General features: G+C 36.0%; 2 protein-coding genes across 5 annotated transcripts; both read left to right on the top strand.

Moving 5' to 3' along the window:
- Nucleotides 1-4,191: 4,191 nt before the first annotated feature.
- On the top strand, nucleotides 4,192-11,884 carry LOC132168167 (Tetratricopeptide repeat (TPR)-like superfamily protein). 4 transcript variants are annotated; one of them, XM_088513476.1, is made up of 7 exons: nucleotides 4,192-7,257; nucleotides 8,525-8,829; nucleotides 8,924-9,005; nucleotides 9,831-9,978; nucleotides 10,071-10,153; nucleotides 11,354-11,440; nucleotides 11,578-11,884. In XM_088513476.1, the coding sequence occupies exons 1-2, from the start codon at nucleotides 4,261-4,263 to the stop codon at nucleotides 8,567-8,569; spliced, it is 3,042 nt and encodes a 1,013-aa protein (XP_088369602.1). In that variant the 5' UTR covers nucleotides 4,192-4,260; the 3' UTR covers nucleotides 8,570-8,829; nucleotides 8,924-9,005; nucleotides 9,831-9,978; nucleotides 10,071-10,153; nucleotides 11,354-11,440; nucleotides 11,578-11,884. The 4 variants fall into 4 exon arrangements, with proteins under 4 accessions (XP_088369602.1, XP_088369604.1, XP_088369601.1 ...); XM_088513478.1 differs by having other exon boundaries at nucleotides 10,099-10,153; nucleotides 11,354-11,884; XM_088513475.1 differs by having other exon boundaries at nucleotides 11,354-11,884.
- LOC132190563 (cysteine-rich receptor-like protein kinase 25) lies at nucleotides 8,998-15,407 on the top strand. Its single transcript, XM_088512793.1, is given in 11 exon segments — nucleotides 8,998-9,005; nucleotides 9,831-9,978; nucleotides 10,099-10,158; nucleotides 11,354-11,440; nucleotides 11,820-11,944; nucleotides 11,946-12,403; nucleotides 12,406-12,645; nucleotides 12,982-13,104; nucleotides 13,586-13,707; nucleotides 13,816-14,008; nucleotides 15,169-15,407. Coding segments are annotated over 11 exon segments (1,638 nt in total). The 3' UTR covers nucleotides 15,243-15,407.
- Nucleotides 15,408-21,682: the final 6,275 nt, after the last annotated feature.

The raw sequence follows: 21,682 nt of genomic DNA, 5'->3' as shown, positions 1-21,682 counted from the left end.
CAAAAAGAAAAAAAAGTCCATTCCCCACACCAGAAATCCTGGTCCCGCCCCCTGCTTTTAATAACTTCAATTGGACACTATAAGATGTTGTGGCAATATTTTAATAGGCGAAACCAATCATGTACCAATAAACATGCATATAAACCCTTGAAGCTACACAAAAGAGTTTGTCTTTTTGGTGATGCAAGGTTGTGAAAATAATAAAACCATTTTACATCAATAATTAGTTGGTTTCCGACATGCTAGTGGCTTCTTTGAACCACTTAAAAATGCTTCAATATGTTAAGGATATATCAAATTTTATTCTAGAGGAAAATCCACTTTACTCCCTGAAGTTTCAGGAGTTTTTCAATTTGAACCCCAAAGTTTAAAAATTGGCAATGTACCCTCCCAATGTTTCAAAAATTTTCAATTTAAACCTTCCGTTACAATTTCCATTAAATTGGACGGAATTTTTTTTAAAAAAAGCCTGAGGGTAATTATGTAATTTTAAAGATTTCCGTCCAATTTAACGGAAATTATTAACGGAAGGTTTAAATTGAAATTTTTTTGAAACATTATGGGGGTACATTGCCAATTTTTAAACTTTGGAGTTCAAATTGAAAAATTCCTGAAACTTCAGGGGGTAAAGTGGATATTTCCCTTTATTCTAATATGAAATTTTCTTGAAGACATACAAAAGGTTTTGTTTTGTTGGTGAGAGTAACAAAATCACAAATCTTATGAGATAATTGGTTAATGTTCTGGGTGCTAGTATCTTCCTTGCAAGCTATTGGTTAAATTTTTGTGTTAATTTAATTGCTTTCTTAAACAAGTTGATTAAAGAACCGTTCAACATTTAAAGGGTTGAAATACTTGTTTTCATATTAGACACTATTGAGGCGACTCAAAAGGTTTCGTGTTGTTGGATAAAGCAAGGCTCTCAAATTAATAAGGGAAAAATACAGTTTATCCTCATGAAGTTTCAGAGGTTTTTCAATTTTAACCTCGAAGTTCAAAAATTGGCAATCTACCCCCTGAAGTTTCAAAAATTGACAATTTAAACCTTCCGTTTAATTTTTCCGTCAAAATAGACGGAAATCTGTGAAATTACATCATTGCCCTCAGGCTCTTTTAAAAAAATTTCAGTCCAATTTAACGGAAAATTAAACGGAAGGTTTAAATTGCCAATTTTTGAAACTTTAGGGGGGTAGATTGCCAATTTTTAAACTTTGAGGTTAAAATTGAAAAACTCCTGAAACTTTAGGGGGTAAACTGCATTTTTCCCAATTAATAAAATCATTTTTAAGCTAGCTTTTCTCTATGTTGTAAGGCATATGCTACTACCTTCCCATTCTATTTCTGTATGAGAACACACCCTAAATTCTTCGAAGAGTCATTGTACAATATGAAACCTCCCGACTCCGCCGACAATGTTGACACAGATGTGATCACGCGTCTTCACTTCAACTCTTGGAAACTTATCTGACAACCATCACTCCATTTGGAACGAGCTTTCTTCCGGGGTGAGAACAATCAATGTTCCTGATAGCTTCGAGAATCCTTCTATGAAATGTCTATAATAGCTCACAAGGCCCAAGAATCTTTTGATTTTTTGTACATTAGTCGGTTCCCACTCGACTATACCTACAACCTTGCTAGGATCCACAATACTCCTTCTTCAATGATAATTCCAAGAAATGACACATTGTTCAAGCAAAACTTACATTTCTTGAATTTAGCGTACAATTATTCCTATCTAATCCTTTTGAACGCTCTTCGCAAATGCACTTCATGATCTTCCCGACTCTTGGAGCAAATCAAGATGTTGTCGATGAGTACTACCGCAAACTGGTCCAGGTAATCGATGAACATTGTATTCATCAGTCAATCTAATGGACATGACCAATAACTCATAGTAGCCATACCGGGTCTTGAATGTTGCCTTCGGGATGTCCTCATGATTGACCCTCAATTGGTGTATCTTAATCTTAAGTTTATTTTTTGTAAGACTTGAGCATCTTGCAACTAATCGAGCAAAAAACCGATCCTAGGTAGAGGATATTTGTTCTTCATAATTACCTTGTTCAACTTCCTATAATTGATGCACATCCTCATCGTCATCGACCCATAATTCTTTTTAACATGCAAAACTGGCCCTCCCCAGTGAGATACGATAGGTTGAAGAAAGTTAAACAAGAGTAAATTAATATACATATTAGGACATTACTATTAGAAAAGCCTAAGCTAATGGGCTTAGATCCACTTATGTATATTAACCACTTAGAGAGATAAACACCAAGGAGAGTCAAACAAAAGTAAGTTAATATACATATTAGGACACTATTCTAGCCCAATAGCCTAAGCTAATGAGCTTGGATTCACTTAGGTATATTAACCACTCTTATTCTTTATACTTTCTCAATGTGAGATACAAACATTATAAGTGTATGCACAACACCTTCAATTATTTCAACTCCATTGATACCATCATATACTGTGCTTTACACACTAGCGCTATACATAGAATACATTATTTGCCAAACTTGGTCTCCTATTCCGAAGGCCATCCTAACAAGTCCTCTAGGAACTCGTCAGGAAACTATAGTACCACTGTAATCTCGTGCAACTCATTCTCCTCTTAAGACGACTCGATGCATGGCAAAGACAAGGAATGCTTGATTCCCGCACTCTATGAGTCTCCTAGCCTGGACGACTTTTAAGACTGAGGGACCGAGGGTAGGGATCATACTCGTGATCCAACGAAAGTAAATTCTTTTCCTCCCCCACTTGTATGGACATGTCAAACAAAAAAAAAAATTTCTTCTCCTCCTGATTGTCTAAATGTTACTTTTTTATGTGCATAGTATATACTAGCGAAATGCTTTGTTAGCCAATTCATTCCCAAATATCACATCAAATTCTTGAATGTGGAACACGACCAAATCTATGTGTTGGGTTTTGGTCAATCTGCTTGACTCGCCAACTTGTTTAGATCGACATGAACACGACCCGTTTAATAAACGAGTCAAACATGAAAATTCGAACAAACACTACACGCTAGTTTAACGGATGACACGACACAATCCATGTGATCCATTTAATTAACGGGTCGTGTCGAGTTAATGACCGGAACGACTTGAACCTGAGATATTTTTTTTTAATTTATTTATGGGAAATTATATCTAAAATTCTTAGGTAAACGTCCTTTTATTAAAAACTCCCTAGGTATTTTTTTTTGGAAATTTAGTCTCTAGGTCACTCGAAACTACTAGAAAACTCCCTACCGTCAATTTTTGTTAACTTCCGTTAGTCTACTCAAAACTCACTGTTTTATCTGATTAAAATATTATTTTTTTATTAATTTAATTTAAAAAATTCAATCTTAAAAAAAAAAAAAAATTTGAAGGGTGGCCAGGGGTCCCTTCGCCACACCCCCCCCCCCCCCCTCCCCCAACCCCTATGGGGTGGTCGCAAGCCACCCCAAGGGTGGGCGAACCACCCCTGGGGTGGCTTGCGGCCACCCCTAGGTGGTTTGGGGTGGCCTGCGCGGGCCACCCCAAACCACCCATGGGGTGGCTTGGGGTGGCTCGCGGCCACCCCATGGGTGGAGGGGTGGCCTGCGGGCCACCCCAAACCCCCAAGGGGTGGCCCGGACCGCCCGGTGGCTCGAGCCACCCCATGGGTGGCCGCAAGCCACCCCAGAGGTGGGCGAACCACCCCTGGGGTGGCTTACGGCCACCCCATAGAAATTCACTCCAAATTTTTTTTTTTTTAAAAAAAAAAAAAATTAAATTAATAAAAAAATAATATTTTAATCAGATAAAACTGTGAGTTTTGAGTAGACTAACGGAAGTTAACAAAAATTGACGGTAGGAATTTTTTTAGTAGTTTCGAGTGACCCAGAGACTAAATTTCTAAAAAAAAAAATACCCAGAAATTTTTTAATAAAAGTGCGTTTACCTAAGAATTTTAGATATAATTTCCCTTTATTTATTTATTCAAAGTTTTACTATTCTCATCGCCTATTTACTTAATATATATATATAAGAGGGTCATGATTAGTTCATTGTCTAAATATCGAAGTCTTTTGGGTAAAAAAAAAATCGAAATATTTTTGTTTTTAACAATTTCAAATATATATATATATATATATATATATTTTTTTGCTGAGCTGCCTGAATTTCAAACTTGATTTAATTCTCAACACTCCCCCTCCTCACTCCCCATTCTCCGTCTCCCTCGCCTTAAACCCTGAACCTAATACTCGTTCGTCAAGGAATGAGCAAAAGAGGGATAAAGACTATCCTATCTCACTCAGTCCCTTCTCTCTCTCCCTCTCTTCGGTCTAACCCCTTCTTCCCCTCCAAATCTCCACCACCATTTCCCTATGCACCCAAAATCTCCCGCCAAAATCTCCTCTCCGTCATCGCCCGATTCATCTCCACCTACTCCCCTGACAATCTCGAAGGGTTGGTCGATGCGGATAACCCCTTTTTCCCGGAGACTTCGCGCGTCGAGTCAGTCTCGGCCGAAGATTTTGCCTTTCTGCGCGACTCTTCGTTGGATCCCAATGCGGAGAGCGGGTCTTCGGCGCCGAACTTCGAGTCCGGTAAGTGTTCGAACGATGCTGTTCTGATATCGAATGCAATTAGGGAGTATAATGATGGGTTTGGTGACAAAACCCAGAAGTTTCTTAGGCAGTTCAGGGAGAAATTGAATGAAACTTTGGTGGTGGAGGTGTTGAGTCTTGCACAAAATCCTGAATTGGGTGTCAAGTTTTTCATATGGGCAGGGCGGCAAATTGGGTACAGTCACACAAAAGCTGTGTATGATGCATTGTTAGAGAGATTGGAGTGTGATGATAATAAAAGAGTACCGGAACAATTTTTACGAGAGATTAAGGATGATGATAAGGAAGTGTTTGGGAAGTTGCTTAACGTTTTGATTCAGAAGTGTTGCCGAAATGGGCTGTGGAATTTAGCGTTGGAGGAGCTTGGGAGGCTCAAGGACTTTGGGTACAAGCCCACAAGATGGACCTATAATGCGTTGGTTCAATTGTTTCTTAAAGCGGATCGGTTGGACACGGCTTATTTGGTTCATAGGGAGATGTCGAGGTTGGGGTTTAGCATGGATGGGTTTACCCTAGGTTGTTTTTTGCGTTCTCTCTGCAAAGCGGGGAAATGGAGGGAAGCTCTCACGTTAATTGAGAAGGAAGAGTTTGTGCCTGATACAGTTCTTTATACAAAGATGATATCTGGGTTGTGTGAAGCTTCGCTTTTTGAGGAAGCTATGGATTTCTTGAACCGAATGCGGTCTAGTTCTTGCATTCCTAATGTTCTGACATATAGGACTTTGCTTTGTGGGTGTTTGAGAAAAAGACAGCTTGGTAGGTGTAAGAGAATTCTCAGTATGATGATCACGGAGGGTTGTTACCCAAGTCCTAGGATTTTTAATTCCCTTGTTCATGCCTATTGCAAATCTGGAGATTACTCTTATGCCTATAAGTTAATTAAGAAAATGTTAATTTGCGGTTGTCAGCCAGGTTACGTTGTTTACAATATCTTGGTCGCTGGTATATGTGGCAATGAGGAATTACCAAGCTCAGACATGTTAGAGTTGGCTGAGAAAGCTTACGGTGAGATGCTTGATGCTGGGGTTGTATTGAATAAGGTTAATATCAGCAATTTTGCTCGATGTCTTTGTGGCGCTGGAAAATTTGAGAGAGCATATAATGTTATTCGTGAAATGATGAGTAAGGGATTTATACCAGATTCTAGTACCTATTCTAAAGTGATAGGTTTTTTGTGCAATGCCTCCAAGGTAGAAAATGCCTTTTTATTGTTTGAAGAAATGAAAAGGAATGGTGTTGTTCCTGATGTCTATACATATACGATTTTGATTGATAGTTTCTGTAAAGCTGGTCTTATTGAACAGGCTCGCAACTGGTTTGATGAAATGGTAAGGGATGGTTGTGCCCCTAATGTGGTCACTTACACTGCTCTTATACATGCATATCTTAAAGCTAGGAAACTGTCCAATGCAAATGAACTGTTTGAGTTGATGTTTTCTGAAGGTTGCTTTCCTAATGTTGTTACATATACGGCTTTGATTGATGGCCACTGTAAAGCTGGAGAAATTGAAAGAGCTTGCCAAATTTATGCGAAAATGAGAGGTAATGTGGAAACCTCTGATGTAGATATCTATTTTAGGATTGATGATGGCAATTCCAAAGAACCAAATGTTTTCACATATGGAGCATTGGTTGATGGTTTGTGCAAAGCTCACAAGGTCAAAGAGGCCCGTAACTTATTGGATGCTATGTTGGTGGAAGGTTGTGAGCCAAACCATATTGTGTATGATGCTCTTATAGATGGATTCTGCAAGGCTGGGAAGTTAGATGAAGCACAAGAGGTGTTTGCTAACATGTCAGAGCGTGGTTATAATCCTAATGTCTATACCTTCAGCTCTTTGATTGACAGGTTGTTCAAGGATAGAAGACTGGATCTCGCTTTGAAAGTCTTGTCTAAAATGCTAGAAAATTCTTGTGCTCCAAATGTTGTCATCTACACGGAGATGATTGATGGTCTATGTAAAGTTGGGAAGACAGGTGAAGCCTATAAGCTTATGCTGATGATGGAAGAAAAAGGGTGCTATCCAAATGTTGTGACTTATACTGCAATGATTGATGGCTTTGGGAAACTGGGTAAAGTTGATAAATGCCTTGAGCTCTTAAGAGAAATGAGTTCAAAGGGTTGCGCTCCAAATTTCATCACCTATAGGGTTTTGATAAACCACTGTTGTGCCACTGGCCTTTTTGATGAGGCTCACAAACTTTTGGATGAAATGAAACAGATGTACTGGCCAAGGCATGTATCAAGCTACCATAAGGTCATTGAAGGTTTCAATCGAGAATTTGTTTTATCTCTTGGGCTTTTGGATGAGATTAGTGAGAATGATTCAGTTCCGATTATTCCAGTATACAGAATATTGGTTGATAGTTTTATTAAGGCTGGAAGACTAGAAGCAGCTCTAGAGCTGCATGAAGAGATTCCATTATCCTTCCCTTTAACAACTGCCAACAAGGATATGTATACTTCTCTGATTGAGAACCTCTCCCGTGCAAGTAAAGTTGATAAGGCTTTTAAACTGTATGCAGATATGGTAAAGAGAGGTGGTGTTGCAGAGCTTAGCACGTTTGTTCACCTTATTAAAGGGCTAATCAATATTAACGGGTGGGAAGAAGCACTTCAACTATCAGATAGCATATGTCAGATGGTTAGTTTCTCTCTATCTCTCTCTACATTTTTGTCTTTTCAAGCCTTGTAATACTTTATAGAAATGAACAATATTTTTGCCTAATGAAGCGATCAGTTCTCAATGATTTGTCAAAAAAAAAAAAAAAAAGTTTCTATCCACATTCACCATTTAGTCGTGAGATTGCTTCTTACCTTAAAAGTTTGTAAGACTTAAGATCCTATTCTGACAGAATTTCTCTTTAGTTGTGATAGACCTTAAATGGCTTGTAATAAATTTGGAATACAGTCAGATATTGTATGCATGCCGTGAGAAAAGATTTAAAGACATTCTAATTGCAAAAATTGGCTTGAAATGCAACTTGCTTCTTCCTCAAACTCCTTTAAAGATAAATGATACTGTTCTTCTTGTCACCATCTTAATTTTGTAGTGCTGTAGGTGTCTGTGTGTATGTTCCCACTTATGTGCATGCAATGCGTGCATGTAGTAGGGCTTCTAGTAGAAGAAAAAAAGAAGGTATTTTCATGGATCAATGACGTCATGAGGATCTCAGTTATGACATGTCCGACCTTGGCCTTCTGCACATATCAAATTTGAAGTTGGTCTGAGAGTATGAGAGAGCTGCATTGAGTACTCCAAATGAAAATAACTTTGGGTTTTGTTTTATGACAATAAATTTGGGTTTGTGGATTTGCACCCTCTAGGAGCATATATTTATTGTGACTTCTGTTGTGGGATGATGCTATCTAGCTCACTTTTACAAAAGACTCATGTGGCATGGTGAAAGGTTTACAACTACTGAATTACATGATAAAAGCTGTCTTTCTTGCTGCACTAGAAACTACCTATCTATCATTATATCTTTCTTCTTAGTTATCTACTTATCTAGGTTTGAGCAGACTCTCTGAGTGCATATGGTAATGAAGGTGTATTGGACAGGGCAATCAACACACATGAATCTTTTGGCTCTGGTGGAAGGCCTCCCTTCAGTCTTTATCATTGCTCCAATATTAATGACTTTCTTTTCCCCCAAAATTAATTTCTAACAGTTGTTACTGGGAATGCAAACCATTAGAGAGCATTTAGTGTATAAATGATTAATGTGCTTGCTTTTTAAAAGACAAAAGAAGCTGTTAGTACAAACACTTGGTGTTGCTTAAAATTCTAAGCTGCCCCTGTCTTTTGGTTCTGCCTTTTCAAGAATCGAGTGTTGTCTAGTTACTTGTCTAATTGTCCGTTTGTCTTTCTTTTTTATGAAAATTTATCGTTCCTTTTTTTTTTTGAGCAGGATGTGCATTGGCTTCAACAAGAAGAGTCATCTTACAGAAAGTAGGCTTTTGTGCACAGTTATTGCTTTTGCTTATGGTCGATGTGATGAAATAACAGTGCATGGTAAATTTTTGCACAAAGAATGACAACATTTATAGACGACTCTCAAGTCTTGATGCACACATCTGAAAACCTGAGGATTGGCTGTTGTATGAGAAATGAAATGAGTATCAGTTCTGCACAGCTTTGACTAACTATTTGGAGCAATTAGATAAAGCTCGAGGAAAATCTTTTGTTCTTCAATTGTTCAGTCTCATAAAATTGGTAAACCCTCTCTAACTTCTTACTAAAAAGAAAAGGAAAAAAAAAGGCCCTTTTCAATCTTCTATGGATTTATATTGCGCAACATTGCTTACAGTGATGGGGCTTATTGGGCATGATGCCAGTCAATGCTGCTAAAATAATTCAAGTCTGAAATACCTTTCATTTATCATGACAAGGTCAGTGTATTCATTATTATTTTTCTGTGAGCTAGACCGCAGTAACTACGCGTATCTTGTTCTTTCATCACTTGGTGTAAATAAAAGTTATCATTGATTGTGCTAGCTTTCTTGTAAAATCTTATCATGGAGCTGCATTGCATATAGCTTGATGGGGAGATTAATACCTTGCAGAGTGTTCTAATGATATCATAATATAGCATATTGAGACGCTACTCAACCTTAAGCCTGTGTTTGAACCCAACTATATCATATTAACTACTTGTGACATCTTTACAATGTAGGGCTCAACATTTTTTATACTTGCACGTGTATACTCAACAATTTCTCCTTGATATGTGAATTCATCACCACATCGCTACACTACCCCTCAAATTGAAGTTTTATTAATCTTATGGGTTGTTTCCAAGATCACTTTTGTACTATGTGGGCTTATCCGCTCCATGCACTTTAGCTCTTACTCCAAGGACCGTCATTCGTACCTGCACCCTGCATTTTTGCCCACACTTTAGGAACCTTTGTCGAGCTTGCAACATACACCTTAAATTCCTCTACAAGTACTGGATCTCTTTTAATTCCTTTCTTGATGTCTCTAGCTTTGTAGATTTTTGTACCCTCTTTCTTTGTTCTTGATCTTGCTGGGTGTGTTTCTCTTGTATATGTTGTTATGTGTACTTGGGTTGCACCTCTTGCCTTTTTTTGCTTTCCTTATCAGAAAAAGGTATATCTAACTTCCAGACTCAATAGTAAGTATTTAATAGACTCTACTCAATGTGGATTCCGCTTTCTCAATGTGTTACATGATCTGTCAATTTTGCCCTGTAGGCATCATATTATATTGGTGGTAAGAAGCTCAACAAAGTTGTTCGGTTTCGCTGTGCCTCGAGCAGGAGTTTTTGTTTTTGTCACACCAAGAAAAGCAGGATATTTGATGCTGGAAAATACTTCTGGTGCTTGTTTTTGCTCGAATCAGGTACTTCTTATTCATCTTACCCAAAACTTTATTTATAATTGTTCATTGAAGAAATGGTCTTTTTACAAAATTTTCTTACGTGTATCACACAGCCTCCATTCTCATACATTTGGTGCACAGGTTGCCGCATCATGCTTGTACATGGTACTTCCTCCCATGATACCAGGACCATTGGGTAAGGTTATTTGTGCTATGTACAATAACTCAAAATCACTGTGTTATTGAAAATTGTATCAAATAATTTATACTAAAAAATGCTACCAAAATCTTTTAGTTTCAAATCCTCAACCATCTGTATGTTTGAATTTAGTAGTTCATCAACTTCATATATTTGTAACAGAATTATTCATTAATACACAAGCCTTCACCACAGTAAGGTAAGGCAGTTTCTACTTTAATTACAGTGTTACAAACCTTTTCAGGCTATTTATTCCCATTCCATTTGCAAAGTGATTGAAACAGTGGCAAATGAAATATATATATATGTGGGATGGAGAAATAGGATGGGGAAGAGTATATTTTGAGTAATGCTAGAAGTCACTCTTGTGTCATTTTAAGAATGATATGGCTCTTAAAATCATCATTGAACTTGTGATTGATCATTGTTGGTGATTTTAAAAGCCACCTCACTTTTAAAGGGACACAATAATGATACAAGAGAGACTTCTACAATTACTTATATACTTGGAAGTAAAAAGATTGACCCATGAGTTAACGTGATTGGTGTTAGTGATCATGAAAGGGGTGCCTTTTTTCTCATCGGAAGGAAAGGAAAGCAAAATGAGAAGAAAGTCCCCTCCAGTAAGAAGATAAAAGGGGAGGCAGATGGTCATTGATTTTCCGTATTCCAACAATTTAGATTAAAATACCATTGACCATTAATTCTATGCTCATTGTTCAAAGCGCACGATTGATTAAAATATAAAACACTTGCATGGACCACGGCAAAGGGAGAGGCCTATCCGCCTAATTTTTTCTTGATTAATTAACTTCTATCCTAATTTCAAAAAATCTTGGCTCCTCTATATTTGCAAGTTATTTGGTGTTGTAAACTATGAAAGAAATTGATTGAAAAGATTTCATGCCACAGTGAAAAATGATTTTTCTTCAGTACTACCGAAAAAAAAAAGAAAGTAAAGAACAATTTGAATAAAAGCATTTATTTATTTATTTTTTTAATAAAATTTCTGGGTCACCTATATATGTCAAGGTTGATTAAAAGTGCATTTTTGTAGCTTGTTATTTTAATAGTTACTTTTTTTTCATTCTATTTTATGGAATATCGCCTAGATAGTTTTTCTTTTTCTTTTTCTCTTTTTCTTGGCATTCTGGAATACATATAATATCCTGACTTCACCGCTGTCATGGTGTGCAGAAATGGAGCTTTGTTTGTGCTTCCATCGAAGCCTCCTTTAAGCTGCAATTGTCTGAGTGTTTGTTGAGAAATAACAAGGAAAGTAAGGTACGTGCCGTAGCGGAAGGTGCATGGGAGAAGAGAAAAACAGTCCTTTTTCTTTCTTGCAATTCTTGAATTCACAGGGAGAGGAAAAAAAAAAAGAAGATAAAAATCCACAGATAATGCATTCTCATTGGATTCAGGCTTACATGCGTGGTTGACCAAATTGGGCGATCGATCGACTAGTAGTCTATGCCCTTCAGTGACCAGAAAGACTGGTCTCAGTCTGGCATTAGAGTTTTAGAAATCATGGAGTAGTATGAATACAAGGTTTTTTAGTTGGCCCCCTCGTCCACCCTTTCAAAGGAGCTCAGCTATATATATGATGAGTTACTTGGGTACCATTTTGTGGAACACATGGCAGCTGTGGTTTCTTCAAGACTAGTCTTCCTGTCTGCCATATGCACTCATTGTTCCAGCCATTGCCAGCTGGCCAACGTTCCTTCGCCAAAACTGTTCAGATAAGCAGGGTAACTACACCAGTGACAGTAACTACAAGGGAGACCTGAATCGTCCTCTCCATCCTGTCCAACAACACTGAAATTGAGTCCGGGTTCTATTTTTCGTATTATGGGAAAAACCATGACAAAGTCTATGCAATTGGACTTTGTAGAGGAGATTTTAAGCCTGATGTTTGCCGTAATTGCCTCAATGTCGCCAAAGATTATCTCACGCTACAGCGTTGTCCCAGTCAGAAGGAAGCAATAGTATGGTATGACGAGTGCATGTTACGCTACTCAAGCCGCAACATATTTAGCACCATGGAAGATACTCCTGAATTTCCTTTGTGGAACGACGATAGTGTATCAGTCGACGTGAAGGTTCAGTTCAATAATCTCCTCTGGACTTTGTTGGGAAGGCTAAGAGGTCGAGCTGCAGCAGGTGGTTCTCTCTGTAAGTTTGCAATAGGAAATGCACCAGGACAAAACTTCCAAGCAATAAATGCACTTGTGCAGTGCACACCTGATTTGTTGAGCAAGATTGCAATTATTGCTTGAGTTTGGCTTTTGAAAATTTCTGGAATTGTTGTGCTGGGAGAATAGGTGGGAGAATTCTTAGACCCAGCTGTAATTTTAGGTATGAGATCTATGACTTCTACCACCCCACTGCTGATGTGCCATCACCATCACCGTCGCCATCGCTATCACCATCACCGTTACCATCGCCACCGCCTCTGCCTCCGCCCCCACCATCGCCACCGCCTCCACCAGGTACCAGCTGTGTCGTTATGCTTAAAACATAGCAAATTTGTCCAAGTGAAGTATTTCTAAGTGGTCTTTGATCATGAATTTGTTTGCTATTAATATTTTTCATGAATACTTTTTTCTTTTAACATTTCCAGTTCCTTTTCTTTTTTTACTTTTTTACCTTAAGAGGAATTTTTTTATTTTTTATCTGGCGGTTGTTCCTTATAACTTTAACCGCATAATTTGTTAAGATTTTCAAAACAACTACTAACTATCGTAGCTCTTTCTATGTATCTGACTGCTTGAATTTAAATTCAGCCCCTTATTGTTTTAATGTGAACATATTTCTGGTTTTTGCAGGTGAGAAGAGTGGAAAATCTCCAACTGCGATCATTATAGTTGTGCCCTTTGTTGCTCTTGTGGTACTAGTCATCTCCATCTGCATCTATTTAAGAGTTGGGAGGCCAAGGGAGAAACAAGGAAGTAAGTAAAGAAATTGATTCACTGCTCTTTGTTATGAAAAGAATAAGAATTTGAATTATATATCTCAAAGAAAATAACAGAGTTAGAAAACATATGCTCATCATATAGATGCGAGTCTAGGTGATACTTACGGGAATAAAATTCGGTCAAAATATATTATGAGTACAAGAATTCTCAATCAATAAATTACAAATAAAGTGACATAATTTGGAGAATATTTTCTTTTTATCCAACAATACTTAGCTATCATCAATGACCATTAAATCAGAGTCTTCTGTCAAGAAATGACAATTCCTCTGAAGCAAACAGAGAATTATTACCATGCTATAGGTTTTTTTTTTTTTTTTTTGAAAAATTTAATATCAATAATTCGTTTTGTAAAGCTCATTTGTTGTTCTATGCAAGTAATTTAAGTTGTGTTGATCCTCGTTTAACAATGCACTTATAATTTGGAAAAGTGTTGACTTCTTCCTAGATGAAGTTGTGGATGAGATTAGAAATGCGGAATCCTTGCAATTTGGCTTTGGATCCATTAGAGTTGCAACAGAAGACTTTTCTGATGCGAATAAGCTTGGACAAGGTGGATTTGGTACTATTTATAAGGTGATGTGATTTTATTTTTGTAAATATATCATGTATTTGTGATGACTTGTTATATATATATATAAAATTTGAGTGTTAATTATGCTTTATTCTAAAATATTTTTTCAGGGTAAACTCTCAAATGGACAAGTTATTGCTGCTAAAAGGTTATCAATGAACTCTAAACAAGGAGCTATAGAATTTAAAAATGAAGCCTTGTTGCTATCCAAGCTTCAACACCGAAATTTAGTTAAGCTTTTAGGCTTTTGCTTGGAAGGAAATGAATTTGTGCCCAATACAAGCCTTGATCACTTCATATTTGGTATGGCTACACTTTTATCTTAATTTTATATCTATATATTGCATTGGTAGTAATTTATTTTGGGTTTCAGGCCCAGTGAGGATAAGACTTCGGCACATTTTACTTCAATAGTCATTAACTTAGTTAAATGCATAGATCCAATCAAATGTGCAAATCTAGATTGAGAGGAGCGGTACAAAATTATAAGAGGCATTGCTCGAGGGCTTGTTTATCTTCATGAAGATTCTTGACGTCGCATTATTTAGCGTGATCTCAAAGCTAATAACATTCTATTAGATGCTGAAATGAATCTTAAAATTTCAAATTTTGGTATGGCAAGATTGTTTGAATTTGATCAAATTGAAGCCAATACAAGTAGAATTGTGGGAACCTTGAAAGTATCACAGCAAGGTAGAGCAAATGTTTACTTTGTGCCATAGAAACTACAAGAAAGTCATAACAACTATCTTTGAAACTAATTGTGGATGTGCAGTGGGTATATGGCTCCAAAATATGGGACATATGGACAATTCTGGGTGAAGTCTGATGTCTTTAGTTTTGGTGTGTTAACTCTAGAGATAGTGACTGGGCAAAAAATATAGATGCTTTCAGAATAGAGTAAATATAGAGGACCTTCTGAGTTATGTAAGTATATTAATTATCATTATGTGAATGAGTTTATTATCCAAAAATGTATATAATTATCTTTCAATACTTTCAATTCTATTTTCTTTTCAATGAGTAAATAGACCCAAAGAGAGGGGAAGGCTAGATTTGAAGAGAGTGCTTCAACTCCATGAGGTGGAGTATCTTATAATTAGCTTCTTGAAGTGGAATATATGCTACTCCCTGGGGTTCCTTGTTACATATCCCTTGTGGCTATTAGTTTAATAGGTATGAATCAATTGACAAAATGAATGGGTGTCAGGTAGCCTAGTCGTTAAAAAGTTTCTTAAAGTTGTACTCAGATTTTGGATCAAATGGATGGGGATCGGTTGCATTGAGATTGCACAGGATTTGGATCCGAATCGAACCCCTTGCACTAAGTATGGAGGGACTTAGGGATGGAAGAGTACTTTCCCTATTGTGCAACACATCCACTGAACTGAAAAGAAAATTGACAAATAAAAGACTATTCTCCTTGATTTTGTGTGTGTTCATTTAATTAAATTATTTTGCAGGCATGGGAAAACTGGAAGGAGGGGACAACTTCAAATCTTGTAGATCCCACATTGAAGGCTGGTCCCACAACTGAAATAATGAGATGCATCCACATCGGATTACTGTATGTTCAAGAAAATGTAGTTTATCAATGATACAAGGAATTATCACGGCTCATGATGTTTAGTAGTTTATTAATTCATATTCATAATAATAAAGATAGAATAAAAAAATATGATGGATATTTGGACATCGGATATATTAGTCTCTACTGTTTGGTTTGAGGTTAGGGTGTCTTGCGAGAATGGACCATATATTTCTAGTAAAATTTAAGAGAGTTTGGAGCATCCATCCACGATATTTTGTTTTCTGATTCAGTTTAGACTCAGGGGGGGCGAGACAGGGACGGACCTACGTAGATGGGTGGGCCTTGGCAACCCCAAGGTTGTATAAAAAGTCCATAAACAGACGTGTAAATTTTTTTTTTAGAAGCACCGGACCCCCCAAACATTACATCTTTCCTGCTTAATGAAAGATTGCCCCCCTCACATCAAATCCTCATTGAAATTGGTTTTTTTCTTCTCAAAAGTAGACTTACGTATCGTATGGACATTTTGTGCATGTAAAAACGATTTTGTTCCTCCCCTTACAAATCTAATCATATATATATATAATCCGAGTTTTGGCTCAGAGAGAGCTTAGAATTGCGACAAGTATCCTTTTAATAATTTATTTATTACACCAAGCCACCAGTTTAAATATATACAATATATAAATTCCTTAATAGATCAATTATTATTAATGTTAAAATCAAATAAGGAAACAAATAAATAAAAATCAAATTATCATAGCCCATCCCTCGAGAGTTTCAACCTGTTCAACTCTCTCTTGCCTCCCACGCCGTAAGTAGTAATTTTGCTATAAATGTATGCATTACATTCACTCAAGGACATAAAATTAGGTTTTTACATATACATATATGATATATGGTTTGGGGTTTAGTTTTCTAATTGTATTTTTTATGTTTTTGGTGTTTGATTGCAATAAACGTGAGATATATAGTAATAGTGGCTGATTTGGATGGAAAAGTGTATTTAGTGGACACTGGTTCAAGGAAAATTTTGTTGTCATTCATGTCCGGCAAGCTGATTTACTTTTTAATATCAGGAATTCCTTAGCCGTGACAATGATAAAAGTAATGCCTCTGTATTTCAACATAAAGTAATTCTTCTTTTTCTTTTTTCTTTTTTTTTGTAAATAAAGTAATTCTTCTTGTTATCCCTTCCATGTGTATATTTTTTATTTGGGAAAAACTAAACTCTAAGAATTAACCTTTTTTTTTTCCTACTCTCCAACAGTAATAACCTAAAAGTGGTAGTTCTTATTCTTAACCTTTTGTGTATCATTTTAACGAAAAAATAAAAAAGAAATTGTATTTAGCTACCAATATATAGATATAAAACTAATGTTTTGTGCTATTTAGGGTCATGGAGGATGATGCCGTTGTGCTATATGATATAGAGAGTGCTTAGAATTGCGACACGTGTTTATGTTTTTTAATTTAAACAATATTTTGTTTAAATTTTAAATTTTTTTATTCATAATTTTTAATAATTGAATCGTGCAAATATTGAAAGGGTTTTTCCTTTTTCTATTTTTTTTAGAGGAACGATACAGCCCCAACTTGGGGCCAACTTTTTTCTTATTTTTAAAAAAATAACAAAATTAAAAAGGAAATTATATATAAACTCATTAGATCAATGCGCTTTTATTAAAAACTCCCTAGGTGTTTTTTTTTTCTTCGAAAATTTAGTCCCTGGATCAATCGAAACTGCAATAAACTCCCTACCGTCTAAAATTTTTAACACCCGTTAGGGTCACTCGAAACTCCCCATTTTATCTTATTAAAATATTACTTTTTTATTAATTTAATTTAAAAAAATTGAAGGGTGGCAAGGGGTGGTGGTGCCACCCCCCCAACCCCTATGGGGTGGCCATAAGCCACCCTAGGGGTGGTAGGCCACCCCAAACCACCCATGGGCTTGAGCCAGCCACCTCTTTCCACCCATGGGGTGGCCGCGAGCCACCCCATGGGTGGAGAGGCCACCCCAAATCCCCAATGGGGTGGCTCGTGGCCACCCCTAGGGTGGGCAAACGACCCCTAGGGTGGCTTACGGCCACCCCATAGGGGGATGCCATCCCTTTTTTTTTTTTTAAGATTTAATTTTTAAAATTAAATTAATAAAAAAATTAATATTTTAATCAAATAAAACAGAGAGTTTTTAGTGGTCCTAACAGTGTTAAAAAATTTTGACGGTAGAGAGTTTATTGTAGTTTCCGATTGATCTAGGGATTAAATTTTTGAAAAAAAAAAACACTTAGGGAGTTTTTAATAAAAGTGCGTTGACCTAAAGAGTTTATATATAATTTCACAAATTAAAAATTTTTCTGAAGCAATAATTTTTATTTTAGTCCTTCTTTTATTTGGTATTTTTTAAAAAAATAAAAAATTGTATTTTTCTTCATAATAATGACCAATTTTATTTTATTTTTATTATTTTTTTTAAAATTGTATTTTTCATTATGAATTTCTTCAAAAAATACTGTAGTCTGTAGATAAAAGCCGCCTATGATATATATATACTTTATAATGATCATTGTATGATAGTATATATTGATTTGTTTATTTATTGCATTAGTTTATATAAACTTTATAATAATGTATTGCTCAAGTTTATTTCATGTTTACACTTAAAATATGGTGTACATATTTCCACCATATAATGTATTGCATGTTTAGTGCTAGCTTGCATCTAGTTCCCTTTTGTTAATTAATTGATAGGGTTATTAAGAATCTAACTCTTTTCATAATTAGTACTCTATTATATTGCTAGTTAAGGAGTCACTAAATTTTATTAACTATAGCATTGCATGCATGCAATCATGATCGATCTGCCTGCCACAAAGTTTTAAGCTCCCATGCATTTTCTTTTTCTATGTATGTTTAAGTCCTCATCACTCTCAATAAACTTAAATTATAATATATATGGTTCAAGTTTTTGCAACTTATATATTATATAGTTTGAATTATTAACACACGTACTAAATTTGATAATATAATTAATAATAATATAATGAATGTCAACATAATTGTATAATTGTTTACATGATTACACTTGTATTAAAAAAACACTTCTCATCTACCAAATAATGCAAGGAGTCACTAAAACAATTTTTTTATCATCCAATTTCTGAAAAATTTTATTTTAAAATTTTTTAAAATTTTTAACCAATTTGTAACATGTCAATATATAGGACATGTTACCATATGGTAACATGTTAAATTGCCATATGGTTATCATATGGTAACGTGTTTAAAAGCTGGTAACGTGTCAATATAACACGTTACCATATGGTAACGTGGCTTTTTGACACGTTACAATAAGGTAACGTGTTAATATAACACGTTACCATAAGATAACGTGTCTATTTGACACGTCATCTTATGGTAACATGACACTTTTCACACGTCACCAAATGGTGACATGTGAAAAATGTAACATTAGAAATAATTATGGTAATGTGTCATCTTTTCACACATTACCATATGGTGATGTGGCAACAAAAAATGAACAGTTATCACGTCACTAAACCCATATTTTTTTGTAGTGTGGGTGCTCTTCAAGAAGCTTCATGTGAGTTGGATTTTAATGGATTCTTGAAGAATTTTTTTCTTTGGGTACTTTGATTTTTTTGAGTTCTGGTTTTTGTTTTGGATTGGATTTTGATTTATGTCAAATATCTGTAATCTGTGCATGGGGGCATGCATGCATAATGTATTGGTTTGCATTTTTTTTTTTTTTTTTTTTTAAAAAAAAAAAATCATTTGCTCTGAGGTTAAAGTTGAAACTGTGTGACTGTGAGTGGTTTTTTTGGGCTGTGTTGGGTGAGGTGTTTGGTGGGCTCACTTTTTTGTGCGAAGGCGGGACATGGACAGTAAAACCATATATATATATATATATATATAGAGAGAAATTATGGCCTTAGAGCATTCACAATAGAGAAGCCAAATTTTTATGCAAAATGAACTCACTTTTATCTAATGAATTTTTAAATGCCTCTTAACTATATTTCTATGTATTCTATTAAAATAATTTTTAATTTTTAATTTTTTTTATTAATTTTAATTCAAAAAACCATTTCCATAAAACAAACACCAAATTAAACAACCAGTCCGCCTTTGAAAAGTGAGAAAATATATGAAAAAGAGAAAACAAGTAAGAGAAATAATAAAAGATAAAATGACTCTCTTAAAAAGAATTGCTACATTTAACTTCTTTTTTTGTTCTTTCATTGTAAATGCTCTAAAGAGAGCATCCAAGAGCGGACCAGTCTGTTTTTATTTTACATAAATACTCATTTACACGTCCATTATTTATTTACGTGTTGTACTCATAAATAAGCCGTACTCAATTTCATTGCTGTTGGAGGAGACGGAGGAGAGGAGTTGATTCAGGTTTGCCTTGTAGGCACTCCCACTCACCCTGCTTATCTGAACAGGAATAGCGAAGGAATTGAACGTTGGCCCAGCAATGTCTGCAGCAAGGAGAATCCATATGGCAGACAGGAACACTAGGGCTGCCATGAGTTCCACGGTCAAGTAACTCATCATATGACTAAAAAAACCACGTATTAATAGAAGTTCATGATTTCTAATTAACACTCTAATGTTGATTGTTGAACGGAAACATTAATTAGTGGAAACGAACACCACATGCGGCAAATGATCAAATTAATGAAGAAAAAGTATATCTTATTTTATTTGATAAGGCTAATTAAGGTATCAAATTATGGAAATGGTAGCTATTAATTTGTTTGTGGTTCAATTGGAATGTTGTTGCAAATTGCGATTGTCTCAATATATACTAGGATATATACATATATTGGGTGTAGATAGCCTTTTCATCGCGTTTGTTGAGAAATATATATCACCTGGCTGTAAACGAGCCGAGCTTGGGCGAGCTTAAGCTGCTCAAGCTCGACTTGTCTTACTTATTCACGAGCTTGGGCCGAGCTCGAGCTTGTGACGGGTTCAAAAAATTGTGTTTGACTCGACTCTCCAAGAAAACTTTATTGTCCAAGACCGAGCTCGAGCTCGAGCTCGGTTCATAGGCAAGCCGAGCCCCTTATCGGATACTCGGCTCGCCCGCCCGTTACAGCTTATAGAAGAAGTGCTCATCACAAAACTGACCAAGAAAATCATAGGCAGTGATTGCCAATGGCCCAGACCGGTACTGTACAGGGCCTCTTCCTCAATCCCCAAAAGAAAAATACCTTCCCCTTAAAATTAATCACAACATTCTTACTTTTTATATCATATTAATAATTTTTTTTTTTATTATTCAAATAAAAAAATTACAACAAAACAAATTTTTTACATTTTTTCATATAAAATATATTTTTTTACTTTTTCCCATCAAACGTTTTCACTAAAACCAATCAAACATATATTTCCTAAAAGGTGCTACAGTACCGCCCTAGTCCCTTGCCAAACACTACCATAAAGCATAGAAATAAACCCTACAAAAAGAAAAATCAATATTTTTATGAACCTTTACCCACTGCCACTTCTCTTCTTTCTCTTTTGCAACAAAACCCACCCAAATAATTGTCAAAAATTTATACAAAACCCACCAAGAATATCATGAAGCACATAAATAAATATTAAAAAAAATAAATATTTTTTTTTATGAATCCTTACCCAGACTGCCGGTTCTCCTCTTTCTCTTTCTTGCACCATGGGTGTGCATGTGAGGAATGAGAAGAAGAGAGGGAGGGAAGGAGTGAGGCACCGAGGAGTGTGAAGGGGAAGGAGGGGGGGACAAGAAAGAAAGAAAAAGAAAAGAAAGAGGGGACATAAAAGAGGAAAGAAAAAGATTAAAAGAAAAATATAGAAGTGGGTGGCCTGGTGGGATGCCTGGGGAAAAGGGAGGAGAAAGGGAGTAGACTCAGTAGTTGCGTGAGTTTAGGGAGAAAGGGAGAAAAAAGAGGAAAAGTAAATAAAGAAAAAGGAGAGTGGGAGACAGCTTGAGTGGCTCTAGTCTCTAGAGAAGGTTTTCCTCTTATTTTAAGTAAACGACATTAATACCCATAACGACTTAAGATTACAATGCAATACAATAAAATGCAATTTGACCCCAATTTTACAGTAATTTGCATGCTTAAAAAAAAAAGAAAAATCCTTAAATATAAATCTAAGTTAAGAATACAAGTTATACTATAATTATATGAATTAATGATCAATTGACCGTGTGATATAATCATAAAGAAAAAGAAAAGAAAGTGGAGACATAAAAGAGGAAAGAAATAGAAAAATATAGAAGTGGGTGGCCTGGTGCAACGCGTGGGGAAAAGGGAGGAGAAATAGGAGTGTTAACCCGGTCTGTTTTCTTGGTTTTTGGTCAAAACCGAGAACTGGAACCAGGGTACCCCGGTTCTCGATTTTGAGAAATCGAAACAGGAACCGGGACCCGG

This window comes from Corylus avellana, chromosome 2, assembly GCF_965113065.1.
Source record: "Corylus avellana chromosome 2, dhCorAvel1.hap1.2, whole genome shotgun sequence".
NCBI lineage: Eukaryota > Viridiplantae > Streptophyta > Magnoliopsida > Fagales > Betulaceae > Corylus > Corylus avellana.
This window is presented reverse-complemented; position numbering and strand designations above follow the sequence as displayed.

Coding starts and splice junctions, on each gene's coding strand:
- LOC132168167 (XM_088513477.1), top strand. CDS start 4,261: ATGAGCAAAAGAGGGATAAAGACTATCCTATCTCACTCAGTCCCTTCT. Junction 7,258..8,524: donor CAGATAGCATATGTCAGATG/GTTAGTTTCTCT, acceptor TTTTTTGAGCAG/GATGTGCATTGGCTTCAACA.